At 34.4% G+C, this 18,776-nt stretch overlaps 1 protein-coding gene across 2 annotated transcripts in view; it reads right to left on the bottom strand.

Annotated features, from left to right (window-relative positions):
* LOC114330764 (clotting factor C-like) overlaps positions 1–15,896 on the bottom strand; it is a 114,560-nt gene extending 98,664 nt beyond the window's left edge. For both annotated transcript variants that reach the window (XM_028280177.2, XM_028280178.2), the window contains exons 1-3: positions 15,730–15,896; positions 11,871–11,943; positions 3,744–3,940 (exon numbers count right to left, since the gene is read on the bottom strand). In XM_028280177.2, the coding sequence (XP_028135978.1) occupies positions 3,744–3,940; positions 11,871–11,943; positions 15,730–15,769 (310 nt within the window). In that variant the 5' untranslated portion in view covers positions 15,770–15,896. The remainder of the gene's footprint in view (positions 1–3,743; positions 3,941–11,870; positions 11,944–15,729) is intronic.
* Positions 15,897–18,776: the final 2,880 nt, after the last annotated feature.

The raw sequence follows: 18,776 nt of genomic DNA, 5'->3' as shown, positions 1-18,776 counted from the left end.
TTCTGTTTGGAATGATCCAATAAACCTAAAACAACTTTTTTCCATGCAAAAAAAATAATTTTAGGAAAAAAACAAAAATAAAACGTTTTAAAAATTTTTGACCACCTTTTGGTCCTGGCAACATGCAAATTTGTTAAAAGGGGTCCTTTTTGAGTAAGATTGTGCAAAAAATCCGAATTAGAATATTTTTCCTAGCGGATGCGCAGTGGCTTTCTGGACTATGTAGAGTACATTTACTTTGTTATTTTTAAAGCTGCTATTTTTACACAAATTATCACAAAAAACTATCACAGATACTTTGTTCATAACACCTAAGCAACCTAACTAGCGCCATTTTGGAGTTCAAGGTATATAGTTTTTGTGTATAAGGTTAAGAAAACTTTGAACTTCAACAGAGCAGTTAATAAAACTTTAAACATGAATTTCTAACGAGATCGGCTTGGGGTCGGTGGAGGGATATTATTAAAATTCGTGCACTCAAAAAATAAAATTGATTCTTCAAACATATGCTGCGATTAATATCTCCGGAGCTTATTGATGGATTTTGTTCATTATTTTTTTTAATTTTTATGTACTCATAATCTTATAGAATACATTATGTACATTTATATCCCCACCTAACATTACAAAATGTTAGGGGGAACCCCCCTTATCACTCAGGGATATGAAAAATAGATTACGACCGATTCTCAGACCTACCGAATATAAATATATATACATAATTTCATACAAATCGATAAGTCGTCTCGGAGGAGTTTGGCAACTATGAAAAATAATGAGTTAACAAATTGCTTTTAGACATAAGTAAAATCTTTTTTGATCCGAACTTTATGTCCATATACGCTGTGAGCTCGTACGTAGAGGGGATATTTACAAATTCGCGAACGCCAGTAGTGACAAGTTTGTAAACGTTTACTGGAAATTTGACATAAATGTCGAAAGTGATTAATTTAAAATTAAAATTAAAAACATTAATTATAAACAATATTAGTTGGTCAAAGCTGTGGTATATATTTTTACCTTAAATATACTTACGTTTTAAATACCGAATTTAAGTTTTTTTAATGTTCCGTAATATCTAATTATAAATAATCTATTATAATCTTAGCGCCATCTACACGATTATTGTCAAAGTATCCGAAGTAAGAAATTGATATTTAATCAATAGAACGTCAAAATAATTAGAAAAATCTTAAAAAAATCGATTACAATTTAATTACTTTTTTGCGTTGTAAATATTAAGCGATAACAATTAAATAATAAATTTAAAAATTACCGGTAAAAGTTGAATTAGTAACCGCTAGGAGCGACACCAGCGAAGCTCAGAGCGTATACGCTGTGAGCTCGTACGTAGAGGGGATATTTACAAATTCGCGAGCGCCAGTAGTGGCAAGTCTGTAAACGTTTACCGGAAATTTGACATAAATGTCAAAGTGATTAATTTAAAATTAAAATTAAAAACATTCATTATAAAAAATATTAGTTGGTCAAAGCTGTGGTATATATTTTTACCTTAAATATACTTACGTTTTAAATACTGAATTTAAGTTTTTTTAATGTTCCGTAATATGTAATTATAAATTAATATATTAATCTACACGCGCCATCTACACGATAATTGTGAAAGTATCCGAAATAAGAAATTCATATTTTATCAATAGAACGTCAAAATGATTAGCAAAATGTTAAAAAAATCGATTACAATTTAATTACTTTTTTGCGTTGTAAATATTAAGCGATAACAATTAAATAATAAATTTAAAAATTACCGGTGAAAGTTGAATTAGCAATCCGCTAGGAGCGCCACCAGCGAAGCTCAGAGCGTATAATCTTATATTCACTGCTGCCATACACAGTCACGACCGCTTCAAGCTTTCAACAACATGATGAAATTCCATCTTGGCGTCAACAGCTCGAGACTGGTCAATAATTAAGGGACAACTCAGGGTGTAGTCAACAATTGACCGCTCAAGCAGTCTTTGTATGTCGCTCAGTGGTTAACTGCCCCAGCAATTCCATGTACGGCCGCCCATAGTCCGATCTCTTGGAAAGACATAATTTTGAGTTGTTCAGTTTCAGATTTCAGTAAAAGGCACTGCAGTTTTTCTTCATCCATCGATTACACAAGCCTTCATTTTTATTTTCATGAAAAAGTGTTTTAAGTTTGATAGGTGTCCTATACGCTGTGAGCTCGTACATAGACGGGATATTTATAAATTCGCGAGCGCCAGTAGTGACAAGTCTGTAAACGTTTACCGGAAATTTGACATAAATGTCAAAGTGATTAATTTAAAATTAAAATTAAAAACATTAATTATAAAAAATATTAGTTGGTTAAAGCTGTGGTATATATTTTTACCTTAAATATACTTACGTTTTAAATACTGCATTTACGTTTTTTTAATGTTCTGTAATATGTAATTATAAATTAATCTGTTAATCTTACCGCCATCTACACGATAATTGTGAAAGTATCCGAAGTAAGAAATTAATATTTCATCAATAGAACGTCAAAATGATTAGCAAAATCTTAAAAAAATCTATTACAATTTAATTACTTTTTAGCGTTGTAAATATTAAGCGATAACAATTAAATAATAAATTTAAAAATTACCGGTGAAAGTTGAATTAGAATCCGTTAGGAGCGACACCAGCGAAGCTCAGAGCGTATACGCTCTGAGCTTCGCTGGTGTCGCTCCTAGCGGTTACTAATTCAACTTTTACCGGTAATTTTTAAATTTATTATTTAATTGTTATCGCTTAATATTTACAACGCAAAGAAGTAATTAAATTGTAATCGATTTTTTTAAGATTTTTCTAATCATTTTGACGTTCTATTGATAAAATATCAATTTCTTACTTCGGATACTTTGACAATAATCGTGTAGATGGCGCTAAGGCTATAATAGATTATTTATAATTAGATATTACGGAACATTAAAAAAACTTAAATTCAGTATTTAAAACGTAAGTATATTTAAGGTAAAAATATATACCACAGCTTTGACCAACTAATATTGTTTATAATTAATGTTTTTAATTTTAATTTTAAATTAATCACTTTGACATTTATGTCAAATTTCCAGTAAACGTTTATAAACTTGTCACTACTGGCGTTCGCGAATTTGTAAATATCCCCTCTACGTACGAGCTTACAGCGTATAAGCGACAAATGACAAGCCGCCATTTTGTGAAAGTGTCAGGGCCCAGAGCACGCCAAATAGAATTCTATTTTGCTGACGTCACGTTGCCTAGCAACCGTCGATTCTCCCATTATGAACTTCTATTTTGTGACGTCAGCAAAATAGAATTCGAGTTGGCGTGCTCTGGGCCCAGGCTTTGTTATGTAAACAGGGTTTAATATTTTCATTTTCATTGTGTAAAGATAAATTAATTTAGTGTAATGTTTGTTATATCCTACATTCAATTTTGTTTTATTAAAAGGTAATTTTTTTGTCCCGTGATATAATATGTATGCTTAAATAGTAAATTCAAGTTTTCCATTTTTTTATGTTTTAATAGTAATACGCTGAATGAGTTTAGACTTTTAATAGACACATTAAATAAATCTTCCTTTTTTTTTCGTTTATTAGACAGGATGCCTTAAGGAAAAATATTACCCACTTAAAAGTTTTTAGTAAAAGAAAAAGCCCCAAAGAACAACCCAGAAAAAAGAGGAATTTTCCCAAGTTTTGTGCCCAAGGGAGTTAAGCCCAAAGTATGATATAAATAAAAAAACTTACTTTTACACGTCACTAAATGTATTTCCTCCCAATTGCCGTCACAAATAATGAAAGGAGTATTAGGAGATAATTTATAACCTTTGTGGCATTCCAATTTTATTAATACGTCGATGTCTACCTGATCACCTGGTTTAATATCTTTTCCGTATACTAACACCCTTCCATTTTCTAATTGTGTCGGGAGAGTACAGTTGAAGCTAAAAAGACATATACCATTTAATATCAAACTCTATTTTAACGATGCTATAGTTATTCAGTCTGTTCAACTTAAAAAATATTCAACGAGAAATTTTGATTCCCCTTACTCAATTTTTGAGGAAATGGTAAGGTAAATAAAAGACAGTTTAATATTTTTTAATTTCGTTTCAGATACCACCACATCTTTTTATGTACGTTTCATCCCTTTGGATTCTTCAGAACAGCCCTGGGTGTGCTCTGAATCGAAACCAAATCTAACTGTTATGTAAGAAAATTAATAAGACGAAAAAAGACTAAGTTTTCACTCTAATGGCATATAAAACAAAATAATGTTACTCTATATCCCACCAGACTGAAAACAATGGGAACCTTCTCTCGTTACACCTCCGAGGCTTCTACAATTTGCCAGCCATACGGATGCTGAGACTAAGGAAGATAAGGGAATTTTACAATTTATAATTCACGTCCCATCTGCTCAGCGCGGTAAAGTTCCAACGAGATTGGTTCCCTTCGTACTCCAATCAGAGTAAATATGTAAATCAAAAATGAATAACCATTTTCAATTTCGTTGCAAAACGAAAATACAGCCGCATCATATTCTAGTCCAATCAGAGAGTGCAGCAAGCACCTCTACTGGTTTCGAAACTTATTAGTCTCTCATCAGGAGGCACATATGCTGCTCTCTCTGATCCAACCAAAACAAAACCAGGCGTGCAGTCACGGATTGTAACGAACGAAATGGCATAGATGCCCTAGCGGCCACTGCTAGCAAAAGACTAAGTTTTCAGTTTATGGCATATAAAACAAAACGAAATTAAAAATGGTTATTCAGTTCTGCAACGAAATTGAAAACGGTTATTCATTTTTGATTTACATGTTTACTCGGATTGGAGTACGAAGGGTACCATTCTCGTTGGAACTTTACCGCGCTGAGCAGATGGGACGTGAATTATAAATTGTAAAATTACCTCATCCTCCTTAGTCTCAGCATCCGTATGGCTTGCACATTGTAGAAGCCTCGGAGGTGTAAGCAAAGAAGGTTCCCATTGTTTTCAGTCTGGTGGGATATAGAGTAACATTATTTTGTTTTATATGCCATTAGAGTGAAAACTTAGTCTTTTGCTAGCAGTTGCCGCTAGGGCATCTATGCCATTTCGTTCGTTGCAATCCGTGACTGCACGCCGAGGTTTATTTTGGTTGGATCAGAGAGATCAGCATATGTGCCTCCTGATGAGAGATTAATAAGTTGCGAAACCGGTAGAGGTGCTTGCTGCACTCTCTGATTGGACTAGAATATGATGCGGCTGTATTTTCGTTTTTCAACGAAATTGAAAATGGTTATTCATTTTTAATAAAAAATGATTTGCAAAAGGACGCAATAGCGACATCTATTAAAAGCAACGAGAAATCTAAGAGAACCGGAGAACCAAAATATTTCTTACGCCGAAAACAAATTCTGATTATACCTTTATCCGATACTTCTAAAATTTACAAGGAAAACGGATGATACATGGATAAACATGGAGAATCTACGATATGCTTTCCACAACAAGTCAATTTATCTAGGTAAAGATTACACAAATTTTAATTCCCAGTACTCAATTTGTGAGTAAAAAGAAGGTAGATGAATGAAAGTTTAGGATCTAATTTCGTTTCATTTACCTTTCTAAAGATTAAGGGCCGGTACTTTATGTCCCGGTTAAACCTCGGTTAGCTAACCGGGGTTTAATCGGGACAGAAAAGTACTTCATAGAGCCTCTTGCGTTGTAATAAAAGCAATTATAATTATCATTATAATTATTTATGAATATAATAATAAGTATAATTGCGTTTATGTCTATGTTATGCATATATTTCTGTCCCGATTAAACCCCGGTTAACTAACCGGCTGTTAACGGAGACATAAAGTACCGGCCCTAAATCTTAAACATTAAACAGCCTTTCCTTTACCTTCTTTTTACTCACAAATTGAGTACTAGGAATCAAAATTCCTTTGATCTTTACCTAGATGAATTGACCTGTTGTTTAATGTAGATCGTAGATTCCCCGTGTCTATTCATTTATCTTCCGTTTTCCTTGTAAATTTTAGGAGGATCGGATAACTATTTGCAAAATTATATCTCATTAAAAATGAATAACCATTTTCAATTTCGTTGCAACACGAAACTACAGCCGCTTTATATTCTAGTTCAATCAGAGAGTGCAGCAAGCACCTATACCGGTTTCGAAACTTATTAGTCTCTCATCAGGAGGCACATATGCTGCTCTCTCTGACCCAACCAGGACAAACCCCGGCGTGCAGTTACGGATTGCAACGAACGAAATGGCAGGGATGCCCTGGCGGCAACTGCTAGCAAAATACTAAGTTTTCAATTTAATAGCACATAAAACAATGCTAAAAATATTACTCTACATCCCACCAGATTGAAAACAATCTGGTTACACCTCCGAGGCTTCTAAAACGTGTAAGCCATAACGGATGCTGATTGGAGTACGAAGGGAACTATTCTCGTTGGAATTTTACCGCGCTGAGCAGATGGGACGTGAATTATGAATTGTAAAATTCCCTCATCTTCTTTTGTATGGTTATTTTTGGCTTATAAATAATTTGAATAACTTTGTTAATATTGACTCTATAATAAAACTACTTTAGAATTTGAAACGCTGGTATTTTTACACGAATTTTCAGAAAAACCTTTTCGCCTAGGTTAATCACGGTCAAAGCTAGCCACTTTTTTTTTATTTAATTCACAGCTATTTTGTTCATAATGATTAAGCAACCTAACTAGCGCCGTTTTAAAGCTCAAGGTATATAGTTTATGTGTAAAATTTTGAGTAAATTTTGAACTTTAAAAAAGTTAATAAAGCTTTATGGTAGGGGAGCCCAAGCGGGGATTTTTGCAGTTACTCGAGCGCGTCAGATTATCATATGGGGAGAAACCTGGTACCCTGCAGATGTACCTATACCATATATTGGCTCTTAACACAGGGGAGTTCGTTAAGGGGGCCCGAAAAAAAATCTGTCCTTAAAACAACTCGAAATTGTCAGATTAAGAGAAGGTAAGTTAAGTACATGCAAAAGAGTGTATATTTACAAAATCTGACGATTTGAGCCGGGCGTAAGGAAATGGGTGTGTCAAAATTTTCACAAGAAAAAAGCGAATATTTCGCGAACTGAATGACAGATCGAAAAACTAAAAAATATGTGCTCAATATTTTTTAAAATCTATCGAATGAAACCAAACTCGACTTCCAACGGAGAGGGGTGGGGGGGGGGGGGTAAATTTATTATTTTAAATACGAATCTCGCGATATTTCGCGAAATAAACATCATATCGAAAAACTATAACATACACTTATTAAATATTTTTGAAAAATCTATCGAATGGCACCAACACGACCCCCCACGGAGGTGGGGTAGGGGGTTACTTTAAAATCTTAAATAGGAGCCCCCATTTTTTATTGCAGATTTGAAATCCTTACTTAAAAATAAGTAACTTTTATTCGAAACATTTTTTCGAATTATGGATATATGGCGTTATAATCGGAAAGAACGATTGTTGAAAATGGAAAATTAAATTAAAAAATTGCAAGCGCCCACTAAAATGGAAAACTTTACTTAACTTTTTTTGGTTTTAGGACCTACTCTTCACAAGCCAATAGGTCCCCATAACGCTCGAGTGACTGCGTTATCCTAACCAAATCGGTTCGTGATCGGTGTAGGGTAATTATTAAAATCCGTGCACTCAAAAAATGAAATTGATTCTTCAAACATTTGCTGCAATTAATATCTCCGTAGCTTGTTGATGGATTTTGATCATAGTTTTTTTAATTTTTATGTACTTATAGTCTTATAGAGTACATTATGTACACATATCCCTATCTAACATTACAAAATGTTAGGGGGAACTCCCTTTCTCACTCAGGGATATGAAAAATAAATTACGACCGATTCTAAAACCTACCGAATATACATATATATTTTCATAAAAATCGGCCAAGCGGTCTCGGAGGAGTATGGCAACTAACACTGTGACAGGAGAATTTTATTTACTATTATGTACATATTTGTACTATTTTATGTACTATTATGTACTATTATGTACTATTATTATGTACTATTTTATGTACCGTTGCAAGATAATTCGGATGAAATTCCCCAGATAAAGAGACTGGGCCGATATCAAGCACAAAATGACTGTAATCCCTTAATGCTGTAACGAATAGTCACCCTTAGTCTTTCGTTAGATTAGGTTCAATTTTAACTTATATCCAAAGTCTAAGGGTACTTTACTAAAATGATAAATCTGATTAAATCCGAAATATATTGCAACGGATAGTATATATAAGTACCTATGAACTAAATAATAAAAGCGGCTAACTTTGACAGCAATTAACCTAGGCAAAAAGTTTTTTTTGAAAATTCGTGTAAAAATACCAGCTTTTGAAATCCCAAAGTAGATTTACTCAACAGTCAATATTAACAAAGATTTTCACATTGTTTTTAAGCCAAAAATAACTCTACTTTAGTAAAATGTTTTCAGAATGATAAAAATAAGTTTTTATAGATTTTTTAAATGCTTTGAAAATGTAAATGTTCTTTCATATGGTTTTCACAGAATTGCTGTGGCATTATTATTTTCTGAACAATATCATTGCAAAAAAGCTATTTTGGATATACAAATTGAATAAAAAAGGTAAAAGGTAAGGTTGAAAATTTTACCTTTCAATTGCCAGATGACGCTAGTCACCTAATCCATTCACGTCAGTTGCGGTGTGGGGGATAAACTCTCGATGATGGTCACTTAGAGTATGGAGCAGCAAGCCTACGTCTCTCCGATGAAGCTCCAATAAGAGTCGAAAATCGTCGATTCAGAGTGCTGGACTGCGCTCCTTATTCTAAGTGAAAAATAAGATTGTTTTGCCTTCGCATTGCAACTGAATAAAAATAGTATACATTTTTATTTTTATATTAGTATTTCTCCTATAGAGTAACTAGGTCCATTTTCCGTTGGAACTTTACCAAGCTGCAGACGGGGGTTGTGAGTTGCATAATGTAGAATTCCTTCCCTTTTGTCTTCACTGCAGCATCCATCTGGCTTGCATATTGTAGAAGCCTTGGAGGTGTTACCAGGGAAATGGACCAATAAGTTTTCAATTTAAAAATCTTTTAGTAATATTTTTAATGTTTTTCAATATTATTAATGTCGCTACTAGGATTGAAAAATTTACCTTTCAATTGCCAGATGACGCTAGTCACCTAATCCCTTCATGTCAGTTGCGGTGTGGGGGATAAACTCTCGATGTTGGTCATTTAGAGTATGGAGCAGCAGGCCTACGTCTCTCCGATGAGACTCCAATAAGGGTCGAAAATCGTCGATTCAGAGTGCTGGAATGCGCTCCGTATTCTAAGTGAAAAAAATATTGTTTTGCCTTCGCATTGCAACTGAATAAAAATGGTATACATTTTTATTTATAAATTGAATAAAATTTCTCAAATAAAAGTTACTCATTTTTATCTAAGGATTCCAAATCTGCAATAAAAAATAAGGGCTCCCCTCACCCTACCTCCGTGGTGGGTCGTGTTTGGTGCCATTCGATAGATTTTTCAAGAATATTGAATAAGTGTATTGTTCAGTTTTACGATCTGATGTTCATTTCGCAAAATATCGCGGGATTCGTATTTAAAATTTTACATTTACCCCGCACCCCTCTCCGTGGGAAGTCGTGTTTGGTATCATTCGATAGATTTTTGAAAATATTGAGCACGAACTTTTTAGTTTCTCAATCTGTCATTCATTTTGCGAAATATTCGCTTTTTTTTTGTGAAATTTTGGAACTTACCCATTTCCTTACGCCTCGCTCAAATCGTCAGATTTTTGAAATATACACTGTTTTGCATGTACTTAACTTACCTTATCTTAATCTGACGATTTCGAGTTTTTCTACGGATATATTTTTTTTTCGGCCCTCCCTTCAAGAACTCCCCTGCATTAAGAGCCAATATATGGTAGAGGTACATTTTTAGGGTACAAGGTTTCTCCCCATATAATAATCTGACGCGCTCGAGTAATTGCAAAAATCCCCGCTTGGGCTCCCCTACCATTATAATGTATTAGGTATATAGTATCCAAAAAACCCATTTGCAATCTGGCTGCTCAAGTGTCCCGACAAAAACCTTATTTCTCTGCGGACTAGTTAGATTTGGTTTGTATTCAGAGCATCGAAAGAATTCCAAAGGATGAATCGTACGTAAACATAATAACATAATGGTGGTGATCTCTGAAATGAAATTAAGTCTTAAACTGTCTTTGATTTAAAAAAGATTCTTTGAAACTATATGTCAGAGGTATTTTATAAAGTTATGATGTATTTAGAGATAGCACATTAAACCTGTATACTTCTACAATTTACAAGGAAAACGGATGGTACGTGGATAGATATGGGGAATCTACGAGATGCATTCCACAACACGTAAATTTATCTAGATAAAGATCAAACGAATTTTAACTCCAAGTACTCAATTTGTGAGTAAAAAGAAGGTACATGTTTCTTTGATGAGGCCTTAGGCCTTGTTCATATAAGAGCGGTTTGCTAACGTCGACGCCGCGATTTATCTGTTTTCCCCCTATTTTACTTGATCTCACCCTAATGTCGTTTTCTCTCATATTATGCAAGGATATGGCAATCAAATAAGGTATATTTACAATTTTTAGTTATAACATATCAGTTATAATTAAAAAAAAATAAACACTACAAAGAAGAATAACATATAGCAACTTTTAATGTACATAAATAATATATATTTAGTTGAAAGACTGATAGGTTTTGTACACATTTGAAATGAATGAAAGAAGTGAAAGAAGTATATTAAAGTGTGTAAATGTATTTTAATTTCCTTAGCTAAGCGCTTTCGACATAAAAGTCATCTTCAGAGCTAATGCTACAATAAAAAGTTAAAACAATAAGTAAAAAGATGTTCAGAGTACAAAGTTTTTTAACTTACGTCAATATATAAAAAGTACCGGCTACTTAGGAATGTATTTTCTTGCATCGCATTAAGAAATTTTTTTTTAATTCTGGTCCACTGTACAACTCCGGCTGATGAAAGCTAGTTTTAATTTTTAATTTTTCAATGGTAAAACAATAAGAACAACCACTGGGACGATACATACATATAAAATTTTTGGCATGGTACAGGTTTTACCCAACCATTTTGAAGTGATAAATGAGCTGGCGACTGACTGACAGTGGTTGATTGTACGTTGGATTTTAAATGTTTCATCTGTCCGGTGTTGACATTTGACAGCTGACATTACAAATGAATGAAATTTTTAAATAATTAGTTTTAAAAGGATAATTGAGACAATTAAGGCATCTAAGGTACAATTTTTGTTCATCAATTTTTTCAATTATCCTTTTAAAACTAATTATTTAAAAATTTCATTCATTTGTAATGTCAGCTGTCAAATGTCAACACCGGACAGATGAAACATTTAAAATCCAACGTATCAACCACTGTCAGTCAGTCGCCAGCTCATATCACTTCAAAATGGTTGGGTAAAACCTGTATCATGCCAAAAATTTTATATGTATGTATCGTCCCAGTGGTTGTTATTATTGTTTTACCATTGAAAAATTAAAATTTAAAACTAGCTTTCATCAGCCGGAGTTGTACAGTGGACGAGAATTAAAAATTTCTTAATGCGATGCAAGAAAATACATTCCTAAGTAGCCGGTACTTTTTATATATTGACGTAAGTTAAAAAACTTTGTACTCTGAACATCTTTTTACTTATTGTTTTAACTTTTTATTGTAGCATTAGCTCTGAAGATGACTTTTATGTCGAAAGCGCTTAGCTAAGGAAATTAAAATACATTTACACACTTTAATATACTTCTTTCACTTCTTTAATAATATATATTTACCTGCTTTGGCGTCGCTGTCTGACAATAGATCTTATAGAATTTGAAGAACTTTCAAATTTTGAATTTGTTAAACCTAAAAATATATTATTTTTAAATAAATTAGATATTGAAGGTAGTATCTAATTGAAAAAATAATATATATATATATATATATATATATATATATATATATATATATATATATATATATATATATAGTTTGTTTATTGCTTATTAAATAATTTTAGCTCATACTAAATAGAAAGAGAAAACGGCGTTAATGGAGGAAGGGTGACAAAACGGTGGAGGAGCTCAGGAATCACTTCTAACCTCGATACTACTCCCAAACCAGGAGTAGAGGAGAGTTTAATTAGACCAGGGCATTTAGCACTAAAAACAAAGGAATAAATCGATTTTTAAATACAGCACCTAGTGACTTGCAACTTTTTGCATTGTGTTCAGGATAATGTCAGGAAAAAAGTCTACTATAGAAAAATGGGTAACCATAAGCAAAAACAGGAACGAATGGAGGAAAATTGTAGAAGATGTCAAGTCACATAACCAATTGTAAAACCAAAATGTTAATGCGGATTGATTCACCGCGACAAACGAATCGGAAGAACCCAAAGAGAGCGGCAATCACTCCGCTAGGAGTGTAGATGACATGATGATGATAGAAAAATGGATGGAAATGCATAATTGCATTTTAAAGTGCACAAAATGCATCCAAAAGTGCATAAATATGTCAAAATATGCAGTTTAAGGGCTTTATTTTTAAGGGCGTTTTCGGGGTCGTTGCACACGACTGCACCATAATAACCAACCTCCGGACCACCTGCTGAGGCACATCATCTTGACGTTTGAGGGTATCGGCACGAAATTGATACAAACAGATTAATTGAGGGGTTTTTGGGGTTACTGAATACGAATTCGCCACTAGAACTGCCCCCCGGAGCATCTAGTGCCCATGGTCACTGCTACGGCACAACTCCATCTTCTGGAGTTTCGCCGGTTTTCGGCCTTGAATGCATGCAAATAAATTACTATGAGGTTTTAGGGTCGCGGAATACGAACTGACCCCCGGACCACCTGGTGCCTAAGGTAACTGCTAAGGTATGTTTACTTCTGGAGCTTGGAAGGTTTTTGGGTCAAAAACGGTGCACAAGGTGCACCGGCGATTGGTTCTGTTTGCATTAATTTAGTGCCGAAAACCCTCAAAACTTCAGATGATGTGCGTTAGCAGTAAAACCTTAAAACCTGGTAAACCTGTGCACCAGGTGCACCAGGGTGGTGGGCAGGGGTGAATATAACAATGATAAGGGTTTCTTGTGAAGCTCATGATCGAGATAGTGCACCAAAATTTAGGAATGAGTAGATCATGACGTAACTAAGCAAAATCTCCAAGGGTGGTACGCTGCGTGGAGGACAAAGATGTGGTGGACAGGGGTGAATATAAAAATTATAAGGTGTTTTTTGTGACGTTCGTCTTTATAATTTTTATATTCACTCCTACCCACCATCCCTTTGCCTCCATTCAGCGTTCCGACCCTGGGTATTTTGCTTAATTACGTCATGATCTACTTATTCCCAAATTTTTGTGCAATATCTCGATCATGAACGTTACAAAAACCCTTATAATTGTTATATTCACTCCTGCCTACCAACCCTTTGTCCCTCATGCTGCGTTCCGCCCCTGGAGATTTACTTAGTTACGTCATGGTCTACATATTCCCAAATTTTGGTGCACTATCTCGATCATGAGCGTCACAAAAAAACCCAATATAATATTTATATTCACCCCTGCCCGCCACCCCTTTGTCCCCCACGCAGCGTTTTGTCCCTGGAGATTTTGCTTAGTTACGTCATGATCTACATATTCCCAAATTTTGGCGGACTACCTCGATAATTAGCGTCACAAAAAAAATAATAAAAACTGCAACTTTGACCCCCCTTATAACTAATATCCTCCCCCACTCTGGTTTTCGCTCCTGAAGATTGTGCTTAGCTACGTCGTAATCTACTTATTGCCAAATTTTGGTGAACTATCTCTATCATAATCGTCACAAAAAAAACATAATTTTTATATTCAGCTCTGCCCGCCACCCCTTTGTCACCCACACAGCGTTCCGCCCCTGGAGATTTTGCTTATTTACGTCACGATCTACTTATTCCCAAATTTTGGTGCACTATCTCGATCATGAGCGTCACAAAAAAATAACAAAAACGGCGACTTTGATCCCTTATAACTACCCTCGTCCCCCAGTCTGGTTTCCGCCCTAGGAGAAAGTCATGTACACAACTAATTCAACATATCTCCGTATAGTTTTTCCATATTACTTATCACGAGCAAAATCCGCTCCCAGCTTTTGAACTATTGTGGAACTATAGTATAGTATAGTTGATCCAAAAGATGGCAGAACCCAGACATCCAAAGTGAAAGTTATCCTTCAACACCAAATTGTTCTATATGGTCCACACAATGTCCAGAAAAAAGTCACACCCTTTTGAGCGTCGGGTTTGGGGGGGAGAGGGGGGAGAAATCCGTAAATTCGTAGTTTTTTAAGTGTTTCGCCAATATTTCTAAAACTATGCCGTTTAGCATGAACAACCCTCTATACAAAATTATTCTACATTAAATTTGAAATAAAAGAGGCCCTATGCATAATCTTTCTAAAATGAATGGTTCCAAAGTTACGGAGGTAGTATAGTATAACTGGTCCAAAAAAAGGCCTAACCCAAACATCCAAAGTAAAAGTTTTCCTCCAACACCAAAATGTTCTATATGGTCCACATATTGTTCAGTAAAAAGTTACACCATTTTGAGCGTCCGGTTTGGGAGGGAGATGGGAGAGAAGCCGGTAAATTAGTAGTTTTTTTTAAGTTTTTCGTCAATATTTCTAAAACTATGCTTTAGCGTAAACAATGTTATATACAAAAATGTTCCACATGAAATTTAAAACAAAAAATGTTCTATACATAATTTTTATAAAATCAACGGTTCCAGAGTTACGGAGGGTGAAAGTCGAGGTTTTCGATACTTTTTATATTTTTTGGGCAATATTTATGATATAACTATACCAAAAACCCAGACATCCAAAGTGAAAGTTATCCTCCAACACCAAATTGTTCTATATGGTTCATATCATGTTCAGAAAAAAGTCACACCATTTTGAGCGTCGGGTTTGGGGGGGGAGAGGGGGGAGAAGTCGGTAAATATAAAAAGTATCGAAAACCTCCACTTTTCACCCTCCGTAACTCTGGAACCGTTGATTTTATAACAATTATGTATAGAACCTTTTTTGTTTTAAATTTTATGTAGAATATTTTTCTATAGAACATTCCTTACGCTAAAGCATAGTTTTAGAAATGTTGACGAAAAACTAAAAAAAAACTACTAATTTACCGATTTCTCCCCCATCTCCCCCCCAAACCGGACGCTCAAAATGGTGTAACTTTTTACTGAAAAATATGTGGACCATATAGAACAATTTGGTGTTGAAGGAAAACTTTTACTTTGGATGTCTGGGTTAGGCCTTTTTTTGGACCAATTATACTAGACTACCTCCGTAACTTTGGAACCGTTCATTTTAGAAGGGTTATGCATAGGGTCTTTTTTATTTCAAATTTAATGTAGAACAATTTTGTGTAGAGGGTTGTTCATGCTAAACCGCTTAGATTTAGAAATATTGACGAAAAACTTAAAAAAACTACGAATTTGCAGATTTCTCCCCCCTCTCCCCCCCAAACCCGACGCTCAAAATGGTGTGACTTTTTTCTAAACAGTATGTGAACCATATAGAACAATTTGGTGTTGGAGGATAACTTTCACTTTGGATGTCTGGGTTTGGGTCTAACTGTCTAACTATACCATACTACTAACCTATAAAAATAAAAACCAGTAAAACACTCTTAACTTCCATAATATCACGAAAACATAATCAATTATCACAAAACTGTATAATATACTGTAGTCTCTTCTGTCTTCTGTCTAACAATAATATACTATATTAAAGTAAATTGGAATTTCACGATATTCTTCATCTGTTATTGGGAATTCCCGAGGCCAAAGGTATAGTTAATTTTAGTCTTGGCAATAAAGGTAAAATACAGCGTAATTGTATATTATTCTGAGCCTGCACCGATTCGCACCAGAAGGTTCAACTGACTCTCTACTCCAAAGTTGACCCTGTGCCGTGGAGTGGGTAGAAAGCCATCTCTTTTCGTATGTAATTTTTTTTTTCAATAAGAAGGTACGATATTTTTAATATAAATAAATTTTTTTTTTTTTTTTAAATAAAACTGGGAATTAATATTATATTACTCAATTTTAAGCAACTTTTGTTATATACATTTTATTATAAAAGACTATGTTCTTTGACAAAAAAACTTTCTCAAACGGTTTTTTGCGAATTACTCAAAAAGTAGGTATTTTATCAAAAAAATCATATTCTTAATCTTCGGCATATTCCCATGATGAGTTTGCCATTTTCGTAGTCCTTGGCGCTCTATTCTCCGAGTCACCTTCTCTGCGGTCTCTATCTATCATAGCATTTCCTATGTAAGTTTTCCATCTCATCGCTGGTCTTCCTGTTCGTCTTCATGTCTTCTTTCCGGCGGGTCGCAGTCCAATATTCTTTTCGGCTACAAGTGCTCTGGCATTTTTGGTACATGCCTGTACCACTGCAGGGCTCTGTTTTACAACTTTTTGTCATTGAGCATTCTACTTCTATTCGTTCCAAACGATACGTTCCATATTGCCTCTGTTTTTATTCGATCCTCTCTGGTGTTTTGTAGACATCTCATAAAAACTAAGTTAACTGTTCGTATTTTATTTTGTGTTGTTTTTGTCATTAGCTATTTATAGTTCCGCTCCATATAAGGTAATATTTAACACTATGCTATACTCTGCATGATCCTTTTTCTGCTTTCTTTGGTTACAATGTTGTACCATACCACTCCAGGGAGTGCGTTCGTGGCTTTTTCCGTGTTTCCTGCGTTTCATTCCTATTTTGGCGTATCATTGACCCTATGTCTATACCTACAGGTCTTTACAATTCTCTTATAAACTTAAGTTCAAATCTGTAACCTTGGATCCAATACATACGTATTCAGTCTTACACATATGTATCTTGAGTCTTTATAGCTCATACTCTTGCTTTATTATCGTATCATATTTTTTCATGTCTTCCCTGTCTTGTACAAAAATGACTTGGTCATCGATGAAAAGTAGTGCATATAATAATATATTCTCTAGTACTGGTATGCCTGTAGTTCCATATTTTCTATACCATCTTCTCAAAGCCTGATGAATGTATATGTTAAAAAGTGCAGCTGATAGACCAAATCCATGTTTGAGGCCTTTTGTTGATTCAACGGAGTCAAATTATGCGGAAAATTGTCATTGACTGGACTATTTCTTGCTCTTTTTGTTTTGCATTGGCATAACCGGTTTATAATCGATATTTTCTTAATAATATGAAGACGAGAAACAAATTTAATCACTGTTTATTTATTTGTCTTTATATGAAATATTTCTTTAAATTTACATTTTATATTTGCGGTAACTGTCTATTTTTATCCGATTTGGGTTTACCGAAAGAGAAAAATCAGATTACTGATTAATTTAAAACACAAAAGTATAATATAATGAATGGGTAAATCATATATCAATATACAGGATGTCTTGCGTGAAGACAACTACAGTAGATACAATTTCCTTCTTTTTGAGTTCTTTCTTATGTTTCCATTTTTCTACCAACTCTTATTATATTTCAATATTTCATTCCAATCTTTGAGGACTCCTATTTCGCTAGCTTAAGTCCTAGAACTATGTGTCATTACCCAGCTTTAACTCAAACCAGAATATGTGTAGCAATTGTCGCGTAAAAATACTTTCTTTTCTTGTTCTGCAATACAAAAATCATTAGAATACAATAGACCCACAATCCTAGTTTTGATACACTTGAAGAAGACATTTGACAAAGTAAGACCTAAAGATGTATTACATCTTGCATAATAAAGAGATCCCGGTGAATATTATAAAAACAATTGAAAACGTCTACCAAAACAATAAGACTGAAATCAGAATAGATGAACACCTTACGAAACCTATAGACACAGACAATGGAATAAGATATGAGGATCTTTTTTTTGGAATGAGGTGGAAAGATTCATGAATCAACTAGGGAAGGTGTCCCTATTACTCTTGTATCGAACCAATTCAGAGACATACGCCGACGGCACGGTGTCAAACTAAGTGACAGAGGCCCCTTTCGGACATCCCTACCAGGTCGCCAACCAACTAAAAACACCCCCTCTTTGACCCGAAGTATCCCTGTACGATTTCATTAACGAACGAAACATGGGGATACACAGAGCAGACCGGATTAAAGGTGCCCTTAGAGCTGTGTTTATTTTATCCACAGCACTTAACTCAAATGCCAATGTATCAGCGGCAGTTCACGAAGCACAAGCTGCAAATGTATACTCTAATATAATTAAACTGAGTGACAAACAAATTCTTGGTCCTCAAAATGACAACAGTACAAATAAACCCACAACACTTAGAAAACCAAAAAATGTTCTAATAAGTACTGGTAACTCCAAAGCAATTGGGCTAAAGGCGACTGTAAAGAAAACTATGAAGTACTACCATACAACTAACTGGTCAGCAGATACATCTTTGGAAGAACTAACAAATCATCTGAAGACTATTGATGAAAATATCGAGGTTAACCAATTAAACTCGACATATCCAAGAAGTTATGCTTCATTTAAAATTGCAGTTCCTGAGGCATCATCTCAAAGACTTTTAAATTGTGAACTATGGCCTGAGGGTATATATATTAATGAAATTTTTCGTTCCTTCATGCATAAACAAATTTTCAACTTGTCACTTCATATTGTAGAGAAAGCAGACTACATGGA

The sequence above is a fragment of the Diabrotica virgifera genome, chromosome 4 (genome assembly GCF_917563875.1).
Source record: "Diabrotica virgifera virgifera chromosome 4, PGI_DIABVI_V3a".
Classification (NCBI taxonomy): Eukaryota; Metazoa; Arthropoda; class Insecta; order Coleoptera; family Chrysomelidae; genus Diabrotica; species Diabrotica virgifera.
This window is presented reverse-complemented; position numbering and strand designations above follow the sequence as displayed.